Raw genomic sequence first — 19,179 nt, forward strand, 5'->3', positions numbered from 1 at the left:
CTGAAGAAAATGGCAACCCACTCTAGTATTCTTGCCTGGAGAATCCCATGGGCAGAGGAGCCTGGCAGGCTACAGTACAGGGGTTGCAAAGAGTTGGACGCAGCTGTGTACACATGCACACAAACACCATAGATAATATACAATAAGCCCTTATTTAAACCAACATTGTAATTGGTTGTATTGGCAGGAAGGGGAAAGTGTTGGAATAGTTATGGTTAGGAGATGTGAACGAGCAAAACTCTCATTTTTCAAAGAAATATAAACAATGACAGCAAAGCTAAAACAGAGGGACTTGCCTGGTGGTCCAGTGATTAAGACTCCATGCTTCCAATGTCGTGGCTGCAGGTTTGATTCCTGGCTGGGGAACTAAGACCTCACGTGGCGTGCAGCACAGCCAGAACAACGACAAATACCATGTTCCAGGCAGAGTTGTAAGTACGACATATGTATTAATTTATTCATCCTCATAAAACTCTTGCTACTATTATAACCCATTTTATACATGAGGAAACTGGGACACAGAAGTCAACTAATCTGCCAAAAGTCACAATGAACTAATAATAAACCTAAGAATCAAACACCAGCAGTATAACCCCACAGGCCATGCTGCCATCTACTCTAACACAGTTCTCAAGAAGTCTTTACACTCTAAAAAATGACTGACCACTTCAGAGACTCTCAATTCATGTGGGTTGTATCTATCAAGAGTATTTCAAGAATTTTTTCAGAATTGTGGACATTTTTCTTTAATGCACCACAAAATTCAATAAAGATTTCTTACAGGTTAGTTGCAAGGTCAAATACGAAGTTTACATCAGTTAAAAGTTAGTCAAAAGTTCAAGTTAGGTCAATGAACTTTTCATATTATGTTATGTTAGAATCCATGGGCTTATCCTTCAACTTGAAGGTGTATTTTGCAAGCACTTGTCATGCAGAGTATACTGGTTCATTCAGCTGTGTATATCCTCCAAACGCTGATATATTTCATTATGCAATACTAAAATTATCCAAACATCACATTCATTAATAACCTCAAGGATCCATCAGAAAAGCAGTCACTGGGAAGTTGTCCAGTAAGTTCAGAGTGGTGGTGAATACAAGTTTTTCATAATTCTGATTCTCTCTCAAAAACTTGAATTTTTTTCATTGGGAAGAAATACCCATCTTTCCTTGAAATGGCAAGTTCACTGTTTATTTCTGAGAAAATGCCAGCCACATTCCCAAGTCTGGCTAACTATGTCTGTTTGTCAGATAAATATGATGTTCCCTGAAAATAATAGCTAGTTCAACTCACAGCGCCGACAGTCACATCCACGATTTTTCTGGAAACATCCACCACACTTTGGTATGTACTTTGAAAGCACGTGGTGTCCACTTCCCATTTCATCACACATAATATTTCAGGGTTGAAAAATTAAAATGGATGATTTTTTTATTGCTTCATCAAGGAAGTTAAGTGAAATGGGACTTATTATTATTTCCTGTGAATGCTGGACAGTGATGAAGGTAGAATGACTGCTTGGTGCTATCAGCTTTTACACCATGAATGTAACATCAATAGAGTGAAAAAAGGGCAAATTACCATCTTAGTGTTGTTTCAAAACATAATTTTGACCTCATAGGCCTCGTGGATGGGACTCAGGGATTCCCAGGAACCTGCAGATAATTTTTGAGAAGGCTTGCAGTGCACTAAACAGCCTTCCATATACACAGGGTCTAAAACTGAAAGATAAAGAAGTGCCAATAAAAGTACCTTTTAAAATAGGAAGGTCAAGACCAAAAGAGCCACAGAAGGACAAGCCAGGGACTGTCTTTCACTACAAGTCTGCTACTATTTGACTTTTTAGTGGCATTTACTAGTCTAATAAAAATTGGCAAAAACATCTAAATACTTTCCCATCAACAGACAAATACTTAGCTCCTTTCCACAAAGTTATCCCAAATTTATTTTATGGGGGGGGGGGGCGACTCTTATCCCTACATGCCAATGCATAGCAGTTATTATTAGATACTTACAGACAAAACATTAAAAGAAGGTTGGAAAAACAAACACTGCCTCACCTCATTACACAGACAGGAACTAGACAACAATTAGCAAAATAAAATAGAAAGCACTTCCAGAATGCCATTTCCATACAGCATCTTATAACTCTTACTAGATCCATGCTCAACATCAACATTTCTGCTAAGATCAAAATCTCTGTAAGACACAGAGAAGATATTCTTTCACCAGATTCAAAACAGATGAGGTGCACTGCAGAGCTCCAACACTGTACAAAAGCTTTCTAAACAGCAAAACATCCTTCTAGAAGAATTCATGATGGAACTTAGAAGAACACCATACCTGAAAAGGGGAAGTCTGGGTCAATGAAGCATTCTTTAAACTCCGTTGCTCGGCAACGAAACGAATTAGGTGGTTTGTTTCAGGAAGGCCCGGAAGACCAACTGTAGAGCGCCGTCTGGATTTTTTAAGGTAGGGTGATGACTTTTCTGTAATGAAAACTCTCTTTTAAGTTGGAACAAAACAAAAGGCAATCATCAGTAATCATGCCCTGAACACCCCCATGATCCACTAGCCTGAGAGAGACCATGGTAAAAAAGTGATACAGAAATCTAAATGGAAAACCGTAAAGAAGACTGTTCACACACCATCAGTTTTCGGGTAGGGACCTTTGTTTTGACTACTGATTTATTCCATGCCCTGGAGCTGTGCACAGAATATAGAAAGTGTTTATCAAATAATTGTGTAACACATTTGAATTAACACATCTCATATTTTGTTTCATATTTCCTGCACAGGATTGGTAAGGGCTTGCTTTGGACTAAGAATTTCCCTTTATCTGAATTAGTCTAATCTCCAAGGACAATCTCCCCCTTGGCACATACTTTCAAGTTCTGCTATCTCAAGACGATTTGTTTCTCCTTGATATTTGTCTACCTTCAGCACATTACCCTGAATTCCAGCTGCACACCTAAACACACGAAGTCAGTCTAGCTTTCTAAAGGTCTAAGAGCGTTCTTTTTTTCTTTTTTTCAAAGTTGTGGCATGCAGGATCTAGTTTCCAGACCAGAGATCCAACCTTGGCCCCCTGCATTGGGAACTTGGAGTCTTAGCCACTGGACCACCAGAGTAGTGCCAAGTGGGATGTTCTTGAGAAGGGAGCACAGGATGGTTTGCCACTATGGTATGGTCTCCATCATGTGTTATTAAGCTAGTGCCCTTTGGCTTTCAAGCACATTTTCCTCCATAGTTAAATACTGTTCTCTAATTCCATTCCTATTATTTCTTTCTTCTCCAGCAAAAACAGACTTCAAAAGTGAATTTTATTTCTACTCTGTAAGGGAGATTAGCCCGGGTCAATTTTCTGTTTGTAAGTTTGAAGAGGCATACCCTACTTTTTCAATTTCATATTTTCCTAGTTGCCTTTTAGCTTTCTCTCATTTTTGCTATACATGACTGTTGAATGTATTACTATTTAGGGCATACACCCTCCTGTATTCCATGTGTTGGGTCAAAGAGCAATTTGCACACATATTCTTCTCCAGTTTAAATACGGAGCATAGCTGTGAGTCAGGAACAACATAATCTTGGTGCCCTGGAACCCTGATCTAGTACGTTTGAGAGCCAATCAATTTAGACACATAACATGCTAAGCCAGATGGGGCAGGTGAACAGTACAGAGTTTAACTTATAAACTTTTAAAAGCACTGCAACAAAAGGACAACATTTCTTACCTGAAGAGTTATTTACAAAGCTTTCAGGTGTAATTCCCAATTGCTCCACAGTTACTGTGGAAAAGTTCAAAGGTGATTTAAAAGTCTCTGATGTGTAACGATTAGGAGTCGTTTCAGGTGCCCGCTTGTGGGGAGTTACAAGCTTCCCATTTCCCAAAATGAAAGGGGTTTTTCCTAAAACAGACAACATGTGGTAGAGGTTAAACATCATTAGAAGATAAATATTTAAACCTTTAATTTCACAGAGACAACAGATCTCTACATACCAGCGTTATTAATAGGAGACTCCTTGGTTTGAAGGGGCTCGCTGTCTTGTGAACAAGTATCCATCTAAAGAGAGAGAGGAGGAAAAAGAAAAATAACCTCACCTCCAAGATTAATGTGATTTGATTGAGATCCTCTTTCAAGACTGAATTCTAATACAATCCATGATGTTGCTGTTTAGTCGCCAAGTCGTGTTCAATTCTTTTGTGTCCCCATGGACTGTAGCCAGCCAGGCTCCTCTTTCCATGAGATATCCCAGGCAAGAATACTGGAGTGGGTTGCCATTTCCTTCTCCAGGGGATCTTCCCGACCCAGGAATTGAACCAGACAGCTCCTACGCTGACAGGTGGATTCTTTTTACCAGGGAAGCCCAACACAATCTACACTGGCACGAAAACAGGTGTCAAAAGACTACTTTAGGACCTCAAATTAAAGAGGAATGGAGGAGACTGCTCTTCGGGATGAAACGAAGCAGACCCCATAAGCCAAGGATTTTCAATCTTAGGGAACATCGGACTCATCTGGGCACTCTGTTAGAGACGCACCTTTTGCAGACTCCCCAAAATTCTAATTCAGGAGGTCTGCCCAGACCTCAAGAGTTTGCATATTAAAAAGCACGCGGGTGATCCAGTGGAACACACTGCTGAGAAACCCCCCCCGAAGAAACAGCTCGGCGGCACTGTGCTGCGCTTAGTCGTGTCCGACTTTGCGACCCCCCTGGACTGTAGACGGCCAGGCTCCTCTGTCTATGGGACTATCCAGGCAAGAAGACTGGAGTGGGTTGCCATTCCCTTCTCCCGGGGATCTTCCCAACCCAGGGATCGAACCCAGGTCTTCCGCATTGCAGGCGGATTCTTTACTGCCAGAGCTATCAGGGAAGCTCTGAATCTGCACTAGTCTCTGAAATCCCAACCAGATCACTTGCCTTACCTCCCGTAGGGTTTATTTTGAACGCTACTCCGATGAATGTTGGGGCTGCCGTGCCTTCTAGATCTCGGCTCTTTGGTCCTGAAGCATTCGCTTGAGAAAACAACTATCGGCCGTCAAGTCATCCGCAGGGGGGCTCCCAGATCCCCCACCCCCAACACCCCAACCTGCGGCCGGAGTCCCTTACAGCTTTCCTTCCGCGAGGGCTCGGACCGCCACCCGATTCAAATCGCCGGCCCCGCCTCCTCGGCGTCCGGGCGTTACTCTGCAAATCTCTACGCCGCCGCCACCCGCACGTGTGCGCGCGCACTCCGAACCCTGCCAGGCCTTTACATCGCCGTCCCAGGAAAAGGAGAGGCTTCGTGGGCTCGAAGAGACACCACCACTAGCTGCCGATAACACACTGACCAAAGAGACCAGCTGTTGACCTCTGTCCGCAGGGACTACTTTTTGTGAGAGGCTCGCGGAAGATCCCTTGGGTAGTTTTTAAACGCCGTACCCCGCCTTTCGATTGGATGCTGCAAACTTCGAAAAGAATCCTTGGACCAATCAGGACAGAAAAGCTGACCGGCTCTTACCCAATCAGCGAGCCCCAGCCTCAGCCGTTTCCTCTGTGGGTTGGGAGAGGGGGAGGTGCTAAAGCTGGGAGGCGCTGACTGGTTATGGGTCACTTCCAGCGCTCCACCTCCTTCTCTCAAACCCCGCCTTCGTATGCAGATTACTTCTACCTGGTGTTGGCTTTGCGCCTGCTCAGTAATGCTTTGAGCCGCCGTTCGGCTCCAGGTTGAGCTCTGATTGGCTGATAACCCTTCCCTGTCGGCTAGACTGCAGCCTCTCTTCCCTCCTTCCACCTGGGCTGGGTTAGTGAGAGCCCACCCAGTGCAGGGGGATGATTGGTTGAGTGCTGCCCTGCGCTGCCCGATGATTGGCGGAGCTTAGAGTCAGTCTGGGAGAGGTGGGGGAAGGGCCCCAGACTGACTGAAGAGCCCAGGGGCGGGGTGGGAAGGAGGACCGGCCAACCTTGGGGTGTGGGACGGAGTGTGCGTGTTTGTGTGTGTGTGTGTCAGTAAAGGAAGGAAGGTGGCGAAGGGAGGAGAGTCCGAGTGGGTGGAGGGAGGGGAAGGGCGGGAGAAGAAAAAGGTGGGAGGAGAGACAGGTGGGAGGGTGGCGACTCACTCAGGATCCGGTGGGGGCAACGCAATGAGGCGGGTGACCCTGTTCCTTAACGGCAGCCCCAAGAATGGAAAGGTAAGGGGGTCGGGAGGAGGCGAGGCGGGCCGGGCTGCGGGGGGCGAGGGCAGCGGAGTGCGGAGCGGGCTCGCGGGGCAGAGGGCTGAAGTTGGGGAGAGGGACTGGAAGCGGGGAGGTGGGCGTGCGCCGGGGCGGGGGGCGTCCGGGAGGAGGCCGACCTTGGGTCCCTGAGGCCTCCTCCCCAACCCCGGGATCCCTAGCCCGCGCCTGCCCTTGGACTCTCCAGCTGCTCTGGGGACCGGCGCAGTTCAGTTTGGGCTTAATCGTTCTCAAGACCAGGTGTGGGTCCTGGAGTACAGAGTACTCGGAGGGCGTGGGGACGGTCGCTGTCACCTGATGCTCAAATTCCGCTTTCCACCTCCACCAAGACCCCGCTGCCCCCCCGCCCGTGGCTGCAGAAGGCACTGGTTTCCCACCTTCGTGCTGAGTAATGGTCCGCTCCAGAAAGTGCTGGTTAACAACTAAAGCATTTAAGGGTGATCAGGTGAAAACAATTAAAACTTTCTATCCGTGGCTAAGTAAAACGTTCTCTCAGCCTAAGTCGAATAGAGGGATGAAATAATACTGACATTTTCTAGATGGTCACCCCCCCTACTTTGAGGATCCCACAGCACCACCGCCGCCAAAACTTCTGTACTCGCTTTATTAATATTTCGCACTATTTTAGTTTCTTAGAGGACTGGGACAATAGACCGAAGTGGATGGATTGGACATTACTCTTTGCTGTGTTAGGCCTTTGTTGAGGGTGTGGTGCTGAATATTTTTCCATCGCTGGAGCAAGCCAAAATGTATCCTGTTCCTTCTCAGCCCCTTGCCCCACCCATGAAAGTTGTTCGGCGTCTATGGAAAATTTGACCGTTCAAGGCAGACATTTATGGTGTGGCTAAATGACATCTAGAAATTACTAAGCAATAGAGTCGGAGTTGAAGGTAGATTGGGCTCCCTGTCTTATTTGCCAGCATGTTTTCTGCATCTTTTGCACACACTGTAAATTTTTAAATAGCGCAGTTGTGCCCACGGTATAAAAAAATGGCTTTCCAACTACTCTGCAGTTTTGAGTAAAAGTGCTCTAAAGATTTGAACCACGCTGTAGTTTTTTGACTGCAGTTATCGTGTTTTTCTGATTTTAGAGATGTAGTACTCATTAGAAGAGAAGTAGCATAAATTTAAGTAATTGAGTTTTCATAAATTCTTCACAGCATTCACTTTATTAACTTTTTTCTGTACCTGGTTTGTCTGTTGATAACTGCTACTCATAATCCAAAACATATGTTGTTACTGGAAGAAAGATTTAGTATATCCAAAGCTACAATTGTAGTATGTTCTCGAAAACAGGCCTGTGACTGACCCTTTTCTTCAACATTTCTGTTATGTTATTTCATGAAAGGCAAGATGTTTAGACCCAGCCATAAATTTTTAACTACTTCTCCTGAAACTACTGAGTTTTATTCTTGTCAAAAATTCGCTGGCTTAGTCTTGCCAAGGTTTTTTTTTTTTTTTTTAATGTACTTTTGACTAGGTTAGCTTTTTGGATTTAAATATTAGTTTACTTAAATACTTTGCTAGAGAATTTCAGAAAATTGGAAAAAACTTCTCAAATAGTTCATTACAAACATTATAAAAATCCAAATTGGAAAAGACTAATGTGACTCAATATTGAAAGTAAGTCAGGGGCTTCCCTGGTGGTCCAGTGGTTAGGATTCCATGCTTTTACAGCCGAGGGTGCAGGTTCCCTATCGGGGAACTAAGATCCCCCAGGCAGTGCGAATCAACTAAAAAAAAAAAATAAAGACGTGGTAATCTTTACTGTTTAACTGAGAAACATATTCTGTGCCAAAGTTTTCAGTGTTTCCTCCCCTCCCCTTAAACTGATTAAAAAAAAAATACTATTACTGATTTTTAAAAATTACTCTTATTTGATCAAAGAGCAGAGTAATACATAACAGCCTGCATTGCCGTATAGATGAAGTGGCTGTACTTAGCCAGGGTTGGCATGATCTTGACATGATTTTCATGAAACTGAAACAGAGCACTACTGCAAGATAAACAGTTTGGTCTCTTGTCCACCAGTTGAAATATCTGTCACTTTCATTATCTCCATACTTACCTAGCTTCTGTTTTTGTTATCTGGCCCTAAGAGTAATGCCTGTTTTTTTTTTTTTTTTCACAGAAGTTTCCCTCCTTTAAAGCTTGTTGAGCAATTGCCAACACTGGGTGGTGAAGCTTGGGGCTGGGAAGGCAGAGTCACTGCAGATTGTTGTTCAGTCGCAAAGTTGTATCCAACTCTGCATTTTTTAGTCACTGTAGAGGACAACATATGCTCACAACGACTTTTGACTTTTGTGTATAGTGAGTAAACAGAAGTATACTGAATGTTTTGATGTTGAAGATAGGTTGCGGGGAGGGGTGAGTTGTGCCTTCATTAAAGTGATGCTTTCCCAAGTGAGATTGTCTACCTCACAGGGCATGCAAGAAGATCGAGTAGTTTAAGAAGAAATACTACACCTTTTAGGTGGTTTTTTTGTTTGTTTTTTTTTTTTAGTTAAAGATACAAAATTACATCAAGACTTGATTTGGCCAGTCTTAAAGGACACAGGTGCTTTTAGTCATTGAGTGGGTCAACTGGTTAGCTGCTCCCTAAATGTATATTGTTCTTTGAAATAGTAGTCAATGATAGGGTGAGATCATCTCAATTAGCAAGACATTTAAAAATATTTTCCAGCACACAAAGATCACTTTAGACTTTTTTTCTTTTAATGTTTAAAGTCAATCTTACATTTGGCAGGAGTTCACTAAATTTAGTGATATATATTTAAGGGATTTTTACTGGTTGACTCATTGTCTTAAGTCAATAAAATTCCTTTTCTCATTTGGGAAATTGTTTTCCCTGACATTGGTGTATACTTTATAAATAAGTAAATGATATATGGATGTTTGAGTACATCCCCCCTGGTGTTTCACGGATGGGTGCCTAGTCAAAAGAACTTGAAGGCCATATTTCTAAAATATTGGACTCTTTAAATTTTCATTTTTTTAAGTTGCTACCAGAGTCAGGTTTGAATCTTTCATTCTTTCTCCACATGCCTCAGAATTCCCGTTCTTTTAATATTCTCTGTAACAGTTGGCATCAAGGAATTTGAAATGAGGATGCAGTGAGTGGCTTCTGAGCTACCTGATGTCAGTTCCATGTTTCTGAGCGTTATGGACTTGTTGCTTTTTCTTTCTTCAGAATATTCAACCAGGCTTTTTGTATACCTTAATATTCATTAAATCAGCAGTGACTGAGTACTGTCATATGAAGCACCATGCCAGGCACTGCAGCCATAGTGGGATGTGAAATAGATCTTAATTCTGTACCGATGTTTACAATCTTGGCCCAGGACTTGTTTAAATCTGGCTTTAGCATTAAGTCAGAAATATGTTGTTGGTAAGTATCCAGAGTTGAATTTGTTGTATTAAGTTGAAGAAAGGTGAAAAATCTATGTAAAGCTTATGTATATTGAAATCGAAATAATAAGAAACGTGCTTTCTGGACTTGCGTTCTTCATTGAATACATTTCTAAGAATTCATCCATATGGTCCTACATGGTGATAGTTTAGTCATTTTCACTCCTTTATAATAATTATGCAAATCATATACAAATACTATCACAATTTACCCATTCTCCTGTCAATAAACAGTTGGGGTGTTTATTTTCTTTATACTTTGCTATGAAATTGATAGTCCTGACATGAAGAGTCTGGCATAGCCTAGTGCACATGTGCAAGCGTCTTTATAGGGGAATGGTTTACACACTTTAGCATGCATTAGAATCACCTGGAGAAACTGATCAACTATTGCTAGGCCCCGCCCCCAGGGGCTTCCCAGGTGGCTCAGTGGTAAACAATCCGCCTGCTAATATAGGAGACTCCAGATGCAGGCTCCATCCCTGGGTTGGGAAGATCATCTGGAGGAGGAAATGGCAACCCACTCCAGTCTTCCTGCCTGGAGAGTTCCATGGACAGAGGAGCCTGGTAGGTTATAATACATGGGTTGCGCAGAGTCGAACACTGGGCCACAGCACACACCACCCCCAGAGATGTAAATTCCCAGGGTCTGAGGTAAAGGCTAGGAGTTTAATTTTTAATCTACCCCTCAACTATGCTAACGCTGTTGGTCTAGAGAGCTCACTTTTGAGAACCACTGCTCTAGGGTTGTAATTATTGGATCTTAGTTTTTGTGAATGTTTAGTTTTTTTAAGAATGTCAAGTTTTTCAAAGTCATTGCAATAATTTATATCCCATGAGCATGGCATAAATCCTCATTAATCCATATTCTCTTCAACACCTGCTGTGGTCAGACTTTAAAAATTTGGAATATTTTAATATTTGTCTTCCTGAGGGAGAGTCATCATTTTTAGAAATAAAATAATTTTAATTTTTTAAAATGTATGAAGCAGAAAGGATAGATAACTTTATTCTACATTTAGTTATTGGTGGGCCAGTTGGGTAAATTGACCTGCATAAATCCAGTAAGAATTTATTGATTGTATATTATATAATAGGTACTGTGGGCATGTAAGAAAAACACGTTTTAAATATAGGTGTTACTTTTTAAATTTGAATAACATAGGTTACAATTTGAGAACAATGTTTAAAGGTAAATTAAACTTCATTAAACTGATATGTCCTGTTAGGCATTTTTTACTTTCCTAGTTGGATAGCTTTCACTTGTAATGGGATCTGAACTTTAGAAAGAATTAAGTTAAACACTAATATAATCTAGTGCCCATAAAGTTTAATAGACATACTTCTCAACTTTCTACATAGAATGCTTCCATTCGAAGTATAGTGCCTAGGTTATTAAAATGGTTAATCACAGTGACATGAAAACTTGAAGTCCATACTAGGAAGTATAACACACATGAAACAGCCATTGTAAGCATGAACATTTTATAAATGCGTGGCCTCTCTGAGGACTGAAGTAATAAGCTTAGTAAATAACAGAACTCATATCCATGACATACAAGCTTTCCAGTGTCACCTTTTCTCAACAGTGTTGATAGATAATGAAAGGTATGTATGTAGTCTGTTTGAATCTCACCAACTTAAAATCTTTTCCAGGTGTATCACATTTTAAAAATTGTATCCCATTTTAAAATCTGATATTCTCATTGGTTTATATGAAAGATATCAAGTACTATGTCTACAATCTTACTTGTGAGTTATTTGTTAGTATACTCAAGAGAGTCAGCTAAAGCAATTTTGTTGAAAACAAATGCCACAATTACCTTTCAAACGAAAGACAAGTATATTGGCCCAACTTAAAGGACATTTTCAAATATTCAGTACTGTAAGATTCTTGCCAGTAATTTCACTGCTGTTTTCTCTCGTCGATGGCCCTTTGGTGATCTCATTTAAAAAACATTGTCCATTACCAGATTACTTGTCAATTGCTAAAATAATTCTTATTTGTAAATTTAGTATCTAGAGCTATGGAAACTGTAAGTTACAACTTTTTTCTCTTATTGCATAAAAGATGTTCATTGTAACAAGTCTGGAGTACAAAAAGTCTCACAAGATAAGTAAACCTTAATTCTACTATCCAAAAATGGCCACTTTGCATAGTTACATGAACTCTATGAACATTACTTCAGAACTGCATTTCTGCTGTGTACTTTGTTTTTTGCCTAATGTCAGTGGAAAAGACTTAAATACAATTGACTCACACAAAAAGATGCATCCTTATTCAGCACTGTGAAAGCAATGAAAATTTCATCTCACATTCAGGAAACATTTATCAGAGTCCTATTATGAACCAGATACTGCGACTCTTAAGAGGATCCTTCTTTTTAAACTGGCTGCTCTTTTTTTGTGTGTGTGTGGGTGTCAAGAGATGTGGGTTGTACAGCAGGGTACTTCTTCAACAATTACAGGGGCTTGTTGGTTATCTAAATTCACAGAACAAGTAATGACTTTTACAAATTAAAAAATTTTTATTAAAACTTTACAGCCTAGATAGGAAGTCAGGTTAGAAAATATTTGGTCAAATGATAAGTTGTATTCAGTACTATGTTAGGCCTTATTTAAGTCATAAGGGCAAACTCAATTTGTGTCTACAATGTGCTCATTAGTAGTTCTACAGCCTACAAAAAAACACCTGTTGTATTTTGATTGCCCTGAAATTGCCAAACTGTGTTGTGTGTAGCTTTTTTTAACCTTATTTTTACCTTATAATGAAATTTTACTTCAGTGGGAAACGAAAGATGGCAACTACTCCACCTTCTGTACAAAAAAAAAACACGGGATTTAAGTTGGACTCTACCACTTTGTTATCGTGGGTCGCTGTGACATGGTCAAGCCTAACAATTAATATAGCTGGTTCTTTGTTCTCCATTTTATTCTGCTCTTTGAAACAGTGGTATTCAAAGAACTTCCACGATGAAGGAAAACTTCCATATCTGTGCTGTTCAATATGGTAACCACCAGCCAATGTGGCTACTGATCACTTGAAATATGGCTGATGTAACTAATGAACTGACTTTTATTGTAATTAGTTGTAATAAAATTAAATAGCTTCTGGAGAAGGAGATGGCAACCCACTGTAGTATCTTTGCCTGGGAAACAACATGGAAAAGAAAAGATTATTATGCCTGATTATTTTCTTTATTATGGTAAGGTGGAAATACAACATCCCAAAATGTATGAGATGCAGCAAAAGCAGTTCTAAGAGAGAAGTTAGTAGTGATAAATGCTTACATTTTAAAAAAGTGAGATCTTTAATAACTAACTTTAAAAATTTTTAATAGCCTCTCTTAGCTAGTTACTTCCAAGTTTGACAGCATGGCTTTCAGACGTGGTAGGTGCCCTTTATTTTCATGAGGAAACAGCTGACCCACAGAAAAAATCAAGTCAATCATATGCAAGTAGAAAACAATTTAATTTGTAGTTTTGAAAAAAAATAAGTCTTATGGTATGCTCTGCTATTTAAATTCAGGACCATAATATAAAGAGATACATTAAATTTTATCATTTTATGTTGCTTGAGGGAGAGAAGTAAAAAGAAATGGGGTGAAGAAAGTTCATCTTAGGGCAAGCAGGGGATAATGTCAGGCAAAACAAAGCCATGTGAAGATACACAATAAGCAGAAAGCCAAGAGACCAACCAGAGCAAATTCAGAACAACTTTTACAGCTTGGGAACTGCTAGGGGAGAGTAGGAAAATCCTTTCCATCATCAGCATTCTTGTTATAGTTGCTGTTATACTAAGAATTTTCTAGATCTTTCTCCTTCTCTGGAACTTTGTGTCTGAAATGACAGAATTACAGGCTCTGCTGCAAAGGTGAAAAATGATATGAGACAGAAGGGACACATTTTCTTCAGGATATAATCATTTATGGCATGTCTGCAGTGTACATTCTTTCTCCAGAAAGAATGAAGGGATGGAGCCAAAGCAAAAACAACACCCAGTTGTGAATGGGACTGGTGATGGAAGCAGGGTTCAATGCTGTAAAAACCAATATTGCATAGGAACCAGGAATGTTAGGTCCATGAATCAAGGCAAATTGGAAGTGGTCAAACAGGAGATGGCAAGAGTGAACATCGACATTCTAGGAATCAGTGAACTAAGATGGACTGGAATGGGTGAATTTAACTCAGGTGACCATTGTATCTACTACTGTGTGCAGGAATCCCTCAGAAGAAATGGAGTAGCCATCATAGTCAACAAGAGAGTCCAGAATGCAGTGCTTGGATGCAATCTCAAAAACGACAGAATGATCTCTCTTCGTTTCCAAGGCAAAGCATTCAATATCACAGTAATCCAAGTCTATGCCCTGACCAGTAATGCTGAAGAAGCTGAAGTTGAACGGTTCTACGAAGACCTACAAGACCTTCTAGAACTAACACCCCAAAAAGATGTCCTTTTCATTATAGGGGACTGGAATGCAAAAGTAGGAAGTCAAGAAACACCTGGAGTAACAGGCAGATTTGGCCTTGGAGTACAGAATGAAGCAGGGCAAAGGCTAATAAGAGTTCTGCCAAGAGAACGCACTGGTCATAGCAAACAGCCTCTTCCAACAACACAAGAGAAGATTCTACACATGGACATCACCAGATGGTCGAACTGAAATCAGATTGATTATATTCTTTGCAGCCAAAGATGGAGAAGCTCTATACAGTCAGCAAAAACAAGACCAGGAGCTGACTGGCTCAGATCATGAACTCCTTATTGCCAAATTCAGACTTCAATTGAAGAAAGTGGAGAAAACCACTAGACCATTCAGGTATGACCTAAATCAAATCCCTTATCCCTAATCAAATCCCTAAATCAAATACAGTGGAAGTGAGAAATAGATTTAAGAGACTGGATCTGATAGACAGAGTGCCTGATGAACTATGGGTGGAGGTTCGTGACATTGTACAGGAGACAGGAATCAAGACCATCGCCAAGAAAAAAAATGCAAAAAAGCAAAATGGCTGTCTGAGGAGGGCTTACAAATAACTGTGAAAAGAAGGGAAGTGAAAAGCAAAGGAGAAAAGGAAAGATACACCCATTTGAATGCAGAGTTCCAAAGAACAGCAAGGAGAGATAAGAAAGCCTTCCTCAGCGATCAATGCAAAGAAATAGAGGAAAACAAAAGAATGGGAAAGACTAGAGATCTCAAGCAAATTAGAGATACCAAGGGGAACATTTCATGCAAAGATGGGCATAATAAAGGACGGAAATGGTATGGACCTAACAGAAGCAGAAGATATTAAGAAGAGGTGGCAAGAATACACAGAAGAACTATATAAAAAGATCTTCATGACCCAGATAATCACGATGGTGTGATCACTCACACTCACCTATAGCCAGACATCCTGGCATGTGAAGTCAAGTGGACCTGAGGAAGCATCACTACAAACAAAGCTAGTGGAGGTGATGGAATTCCAGTTGAGCTTTTTCAAATCCTGAAAGATGATGCTGTGAAAGTGCTGCACTCAATATGCCAGCAAATTTGGAAAACTCAGCAGTGGCCATAGGACTGGAAAGGTCAGTTTCATTCCAATCCCAAAGAAAGGCAATGCCAAAGAATGCTCAAACTACCGCACAATTGCACTCATCTCTGAAGGCTGAGTGCTGAAGAATTGATGCTTTTGAACTGTGGTGTTGGAGAAGACTCTTGAGAGTCCCTTGGACTGCAAGGAGATCAGCCCTGGGATTTCTTTGGAAGGAATGATGCTAAAGCTGAAACTCCAATACTTTGGCCACCTCATGCAAATTGACTCATTGGAAAAGACTGATGCTGGGAGGGATTGGAGGCAGGAGGGAAAGGGGGTGACAGAGGATGAGATGGCTGGATGGCATCACTGACTCGATGGACATGAGTGTGAGTGAACTCCAGGAGTTGGTGATGGACAGGGAAGCCTGGCGTGCTGCGATTCATGGGATCACAAAGAGTCAGACATGACTGAGCAACTGAACTGAACACAAGCTAGTAAAGTAATGCTCAAAATTCTCCAAGCCAGGCTTCAGCAGTACGTGAACCGTGACCTTCCAGATGTTCAAGCTGGTTTTAGAAAAGGCAGAGGAACCAGAGATCAAATTGCCAACATCCCGCTGGATCATCGAAAAAGGAAGAGAGTCCCAGAAAAAACATCTATTTCTGCTTTATTGGCTATGCCAAGGCCTTTGACTGTGTGGATCACAGTAAACTGTGGAAAATACTGAAAGAGATGGAAATACCAGAACACCTGACCTGCCTCTTGAGAAATCTGTATGCAGGTCAGGAAGCAACAGTTAGAACTGGACATGGAACAACAAACTGGTTCCAAACAGGAAAAGGAGTACATCAAGGCTGTATATTGTCACCCTGCTTATTTAACTTCTATGCAGAGTACCTCATGAAAAACGCTGGGCTGGTAGAAGCACAACCTGGAATCAAGATTGCTGGGAAAAATATCAATCACCTCATATGCAGATGACACCACCCTTATGGCACAAAGTGAAGAGGAACTAAAGAGCATCTTGATGAAAGTGAAAGAGGAGAGTGAGAAAGTTGACTTAAAGCTCAACATTCAGAAAACGAAGATCATGGCATCTAGTCCCATCACTTTGTGGCAAATAGATGGGGAAACAGTGGAAACAGTGGCTGACTTTATTTTTCTGGGCTCCAAAATCACTGCACGTGGTGACTGCAGCCATGAAATTAAAAGATACTTCTTGGAAGAAAAGTTATGACCAACCTAGACAGCATATTAAAAAGCAGAGACATTACTTTGCCAACAAAGTTCTGTCTAGTCAAGACTATGGTTTTTCCAGTGGTCATGTATGGATGTGAGAATTGGACTATAAAGAAAGCTGAGCGCCAAATAATTGATGCTTTTGAACTGTGGTGTTGGAGAAGACTCTTGAGAGTCCCTTGTGAGGGACTGCAAGGAGATCAGTCCTGGGTGTTCATTGGAAGGACTGATGCTGAAGCTGAAACTCCAATACTTTGGCCACCTTATGTGAAGAGCTGACTCACTGGAAATGACCCTGATGCTGGGAAAGGTTGAGGACAGGAGGAGAAGGGGATGAGGGAGGATGAGATGGTTGGATGGCATCACTGTCTTGATGGACATGGTTTGGGTGAACTCTGGGAGTTGGTGATGGACAGGGAGTCCTGGCGTCCTGCGTGGTTCATGGGATCACAAAGAGTCGGACGCGACTGAACTGAACTGCAGTGTACAAAAGACTATGCCAAGTGCTTTGCGTGATTATTTTCTTTATTGTGGTAAAATATACATAACATCAAAGTACCATTTGAGCCATTTTGAGAACACATTTCATCAGCATTAAGTATATTCACAGTGTATATAACCTGACCACTTTTTATTTCCAAGAGTTTTGCATCATCCCAAACAGGATCTATGTACCCATTTAGCAGTAACTCTTCATTCCCCCTTCTGCTCAGTTCATCTTTGTTCTTTTACTTTCTATCTCTATGAATTTGCCTGTTCTAAGTACCTCAAATAAGTGGAATCATGTGATATTTGTCCCTTTTTTTGGGGGGGGGTCTGGTTTATTTCTCTTAGGGTAATGTTTGCAAGATTCATCTATGTTGTAGCATGTATCAGATTATATTCCTTTTTATAGCTGAATGATATGCCATTGTATGAAAATACCACATTTTGGTTATCCTTGTGTTTATGAGCTCTTGGATTATACATTATTTTTAATAATCCACCTAGTTCCCTTTAAACTCTGTTTGCCTACAGCCCTTCCCTAAGTGCCCCAACTTGCAGTGCTTCTCATAGGTTATGGTCCAAAATAAAAGAGCTGGAATCTCTGTACTGTGCTGTTGAGAGATTGGGCACTCCTATATCGGCAGGCAACCCCCTCCCCCTCGATTATTCGTTTACCTCACGAAAAATTCAGTCTACTTTACTCCAGTGACCAGTGAACAAATGACCAGCTCTGGTTCGCATTTCACATGACACCTGTATCGAATATTTTATGGGAAGTCCATTTCAGGTCATGCTTCAGGTTCAGCTCCTCACCTAATTTTCAGAGATCTGATAGTGGTACAACTGTACAACAAAGCCACTGGAAGCATATAGTAAGAGTTAGGACCAGAGCCAAAAATTCACTCCATGTGAATAGTCAGCCTCTTACATGCGCAGCTGCATGTATGTTGCACAAGTATCAGACTGCCTGGTTTAAAGGAGAATGAAGCAATTCTTTGTAACCCAGCCCTGTGCTGTATTTAGCCCAAATCTGGGTTTTATAAAATAATACTGTTATTGAAGTTAGATGAAGTGGAAAGTTGTTAACTGTTTAAGATACTTGATATGATAAATGTTTTAATAAGCAGTAAGTTTTTTTTTTTTAATCATTCCTTTAACAAAGAAGTCCTGTAGAAGCAACAACATAAAGATTTAATAGGTCCCAGGCACTTGGCAAAGCTCTGATCATGCATTAATTCATTTCATTCTCTTGACGACCTTCTAATGCAAGTGCACTATTCATTTCTCCTTAAAGCCACAAAAGCACGAAGAGGTCAGTTTTTCTTGACAGCTAGGAAATGGCAGAATCTAAATTCAAGTGTGGGTCTCTTTTAGATCAGAACTGGAGCACTGTTTAATGTACTATAAGATTGTATCAGTAGTTTGGTTTTAGTTAGAGCTGATTTCTCTAGTTTCAGATTTCAACAGTACCGTGGCACTGAGTAAATATTTGAGTCATCAAAAGAGAGACACTGTTAACACATTGACCAGGGGAATTTTGCAGAAACTTAACACCTGTGGCAGACTTCCCAGGTGGAGTGCCTGTCAATGCAGGGTACACGAGTTTGATCCCTGGGTTGGGAAGATCACCTGGAAAAGGAAACGGCAGCCCATCCAGTATTCTTGCCTGGGAAATCTCATGGACAGAGGAGCTTGGTGGGCTACAGTCCACGGAATCGCAAAGAGTTGGATATGACTGAGCATGTGCGCAGATGCAAACACGTTACTTCTGGCGTTAATACATCTCAGGTCAATAATGTGTTAAGGATCTCTCAAAATCTTTTTATGTGATAATCTGATTTTTTTTAAAAATCTTGTTTATAGTGTGCTGGTTTGTAATTTGGAAGTGATGAAATTGATTATGTAAGTTGTTCAAATTAATCTGGTGTGTTTACAGGTGGTCGCTGTATATGGAACTTTATCTGATTTGCTTTCTGTGGCCAGCAATAAACTCGGCATAAAAGCCACCAGTGTGTATAATGGGAAAGGTGGACTGATTGATGATATTGCTTTGATCAGGTAACCTTCACCTTTTTATTAGTTGTCTACAGCGTACCCTCAGCTTCTTGGTGCTATACTATCTCCCTTAAGTGGTAGTTAATCCCTATTAAGAATACAGGATTTTGGCAAATGATTGACCGGAATTTACTCTTTGGAATTTAAATAGTTTGGACTTAGGGTGCATTGATCAGCTAGAAAACTGAGTACATTCCAGTATACTCATAGTCTTTATGCAGAGTCCATATGTGCTTGTGAGGACCTGTATATTTAATT

General features: G+C 41.1%; 2 protein-coding genes across 4 annotated transcripts in view; one reads left to right on the forward strand and one right to left on the reverse strand.

The window, feature by feature from the left end:
* Nucleotides 1–5,125, reverse strand: part of CDCA2 (cell division cycle associated 2) — a 41,018-nt gene extending 35,893 nt beyond the window's left edge. Inside the window, exons 1-4 of one of the 2 annotated variants that reach the window (XM_004004177.5) lie at nucleotides 4,930–5,125; nucleotides 4,002–4,065; nucleotides 3,736–3,909; nucleotides 2,345–2,490 (exon numbers count right to left, since the gene is read on the reverse strand). In XM_004004177.5, coding sequence (XP_004004226.3) covers nucleotides 2,345–2,490; nucleotides 3,736–3,909; nucleotides 4,002–4,065 — 384 coding nt within the window. In that variant the 5' untranslated portion in view covers nucleotides 4,930–5,125. Of the gene's footprint in view, nucleotides 1–296; nucleotides 1,723–2,344; nucleotides 2,491–3,735; nucleotides 3,910–4,001; nucleotides 4,066–4,929 lie in introns of those variants that run through there. The other variant, XM_060409176.1, reaches the window with a different exon arrangement.
* Nucleotides 5,126–5,897: 772 nt separating this feature from the next.
* The window catches only part of KCTD9 (potassium channel tetramerization domain containing 9), an 84,080-nt gene continuing 70,798 nt past the window's right edge, over nucleotides 5,898–19,179 (forward strand). For both annotated transcript variants that reach the window (XM_060409178.1, XM_004004178.6), the window contains exons 1-2: nucleotides 5,898–6,174; nucleotides 18,803–18,924. In XM_060409178.1, coding sequence (XP_060265161.1) covers nucleotides 6,127–6,174; nucleotides 18,803–18,924 — 170 coding nt within the window. In that variant the 5' untranslated portion in view covers nucleotides 5,898–6,126. The remainder of the gene's footprint in view (nucleotides 6,175–18,802; nucleotides 18,925–19,179) is intronic.

The sequence above is a fragment of the Ovis aries genome, chromosome 2, assembly GCF_016772045.2.
Source record: "Ovis aries strain OAR_USU_Benz2616 breed Rambouillet chromosome 2, ARS-UI_Ramb_v3.0, whole genome shotgun sequence".
In the NCBI taxonomy this organism is placed as follows: domain Eukaryota; kingdom Metazoa; phylum Chordata; class Mammalia; order Artiodactyla; family Bovidae; genus Ovis; species Ovis aries.